We start from the raw sequence: 2,066 nt of genomic DNA, 5'->3' as shown, positions 1-2,066 counted from the left end.
CCACCTCCAAGAAAGGAGAACGATTGGTCGTCCACGCCCCCAAGTGGCCCGTGCACTATTTCTAGCAGCATGCCCTCGGCCCCCATGATTTGCGTGTCCTTCCCGACGTCGTAAATCTCCCTCTGCAGGCTGGGCCCCTCGACCTTTGGTCAAATAGCGAGCGGACTGAGAGAATGATGCTCCTAGTTTTTGTTCGCTTTGTTTGTTGTTGTTATTTTTTATTTGTTTGTTGTTTGTTGTTTTTTGTTGTTTTTGTTGTTTTTTGTTTTTTGTTTGGGGGGTTCCCCTGTAGGACAAGATGAAAATATGGATATTACTTTCTGGTCTGTTGTGCTCTTTACGCTCACTCAGCATGGCTTTGTCGAAGTCGTGAGACTCAACTCACGCGCCCTTCGTCGTCTGTGTTGTAATGGTTAGGGTTATGCTCTTCGCCGCCGTATGCTGTTGAGGTGGATTGGATTCTCAAGTGGGGCACATGTTTTGTTTTGGGGTTTTTGTGGGGGGGGGGGTTGTTGTTTTTAAGATTAAGTATCTCCATCTGCCTGCTGGAATACTGCGTCACGCCCAGACAGTGTCGAAGCTGTCCGCCTCCTACATAGCCCAGCTTGTGTCGATGAAGACGTAAAACGGTTTACAATCGTTACTGTACTGTCAAACAGGGGATTGAGATGGTCCCTGGTCTGTCTCATGGCCAAGAGAAAAAATCGCGTTATTTCCGCCTTGTATGTTGTGTTCTATGCTCGCACTGTACGGCTTTGAGAGACTCGACTCATACAAGTTGTGTCCATGGTGTTCTAAATTGTGCCAATTGCCCATCTAATCTTCGGCATTTACTTTACCTTCAGTCGAACCTGCTCTAGCGGCCACTTGTATATGACAATCGCCTGTACAAACAGCCACGTTTCATCCCTTCTTTTCTGTACATTATAATGTTACCATGTAAAATGTCCACCTCTTTTAAGACTATCTCCTTTCTCCACGGTAATGGATGGCTATCAGAGACAATTTTGACTGTATTTGTTTTCCATGTGCAGTTAATCTCTCATTTTTTGCTAAGACTAACAAAATAGTTGTCTAGAATGGGGCGTAAAAGATCATTTTAATTACTGTCAACCAGTTAATATCGAGTATGTCAGTGTTTTAGCGCCTATAATATGGCCGCTTACATTGCACTGTATGCTTCCCAGGAAGTTGAGATTGTCTCAGAATACTATCGGCTCTGCTGGAGTAATGACATATCATATTGTGAGGCGCATAGAGCTTCGCTGTTGAGCCTGAATTTGCGCTATACAAGTGCTATATATTATTGTATTAGTATTATCATTAGTAGTATTATTTATTACCATTATCTTTATAATTAATTATTATTATTACTATTATTATCATTATCATCATCATTATCTCCTCAGGTGGATGACCGTAAACTGAAGCCCAAACCACCTTCCCCTCCAGACCCCCATGAGTTGCTGTTGACGGACATCCGGGCACGGCCCAAGCTCCGACCTGTGAGGGACGGGAAACTTGTCGGTGAGTACTCTCCCCCCCCCTCCCTTGTCTCTCCCTCTCTTCCTTTCTGTCCTCTGCCACAATTAGACCCCCCTCCTTCTTTCCTATCCTCCCTTCCCCTTCCTAAAAAGAAAGAATGTTCCTTCTTGTTTACATTCTGGTTTTACTCTTTTTTTTAACCGATAATTTAGAATTTGCTGTTGAGCTATAAGCAAAGACCAAGTTATTCCCAGCTCCATCAACTTGGTTATTATTAGTATTGATCAGATCCGTGCATGTTTATCGTCTCACGTCTCCTCGTCTGCTTTTTGCTTTATCGCCCACAGGCGTATTGCCCTAATGCTTTTAACGTGCTTCTAATTACGTTTTTCTTATGTCAGACCAAGCACCCCACGCCATTGCATTCTCACAAAACAAAACAAAAAGAAACAAAATAAAAATGGCAACCTTTTTACCCCTTGACAAAACAAATCAGCCACGTAAACAGACTAAGTGGGTGGTTGGTGGGTGCTCTGGTGTGGTTTGCTCCTTCTTTCCTATCAAACATCTCTCGTCCTTAT

At 43.4% G+C, this 2,066-nt stretch overlaps 1 protein-coding gene across 1 annotated transcript in view; it reads left to right on the top strand.

The window, feature by feature from the left end:
• The window catches only part of LOC101846316, a gene marked incomplete at its 5' end in the record, with an annotated part of 99,258 nt that overhangs the window by 85,322 nt on the left and 11,870 nt on the right, over window positions 1-2,066 (top strand). Inside the window, 1 exon segment of the mRNA XM_005109497.3 lies at window positions 1,410-1,527. Coding sequence (XP_005109554.2) covers window positions 1,410-1,527 — 118 coding nt within the window.

The sequence above is a fragment of the Aplysia californica genome, unplaced genomic scaffold (genome assembly GCF_000002075.1).
Source record: "Aplysia californica isolate F4 #8 unplaced genomic scaffold, AplCal3.0 scaffold00784, whole genome shotgun sequence".
Classification (NCBI taxonomy): Eukaryota; Metazoa; Mollusca; class Gastropoda; order Aplysiida; family Aplysiidae; genus Aplysia; species Aplysia californica.
The sequence above is the reverse complement of the archived record's forward strand: the minus strand, read 5'-3'. Positions and strand labels throughout refer to the sequence as shown.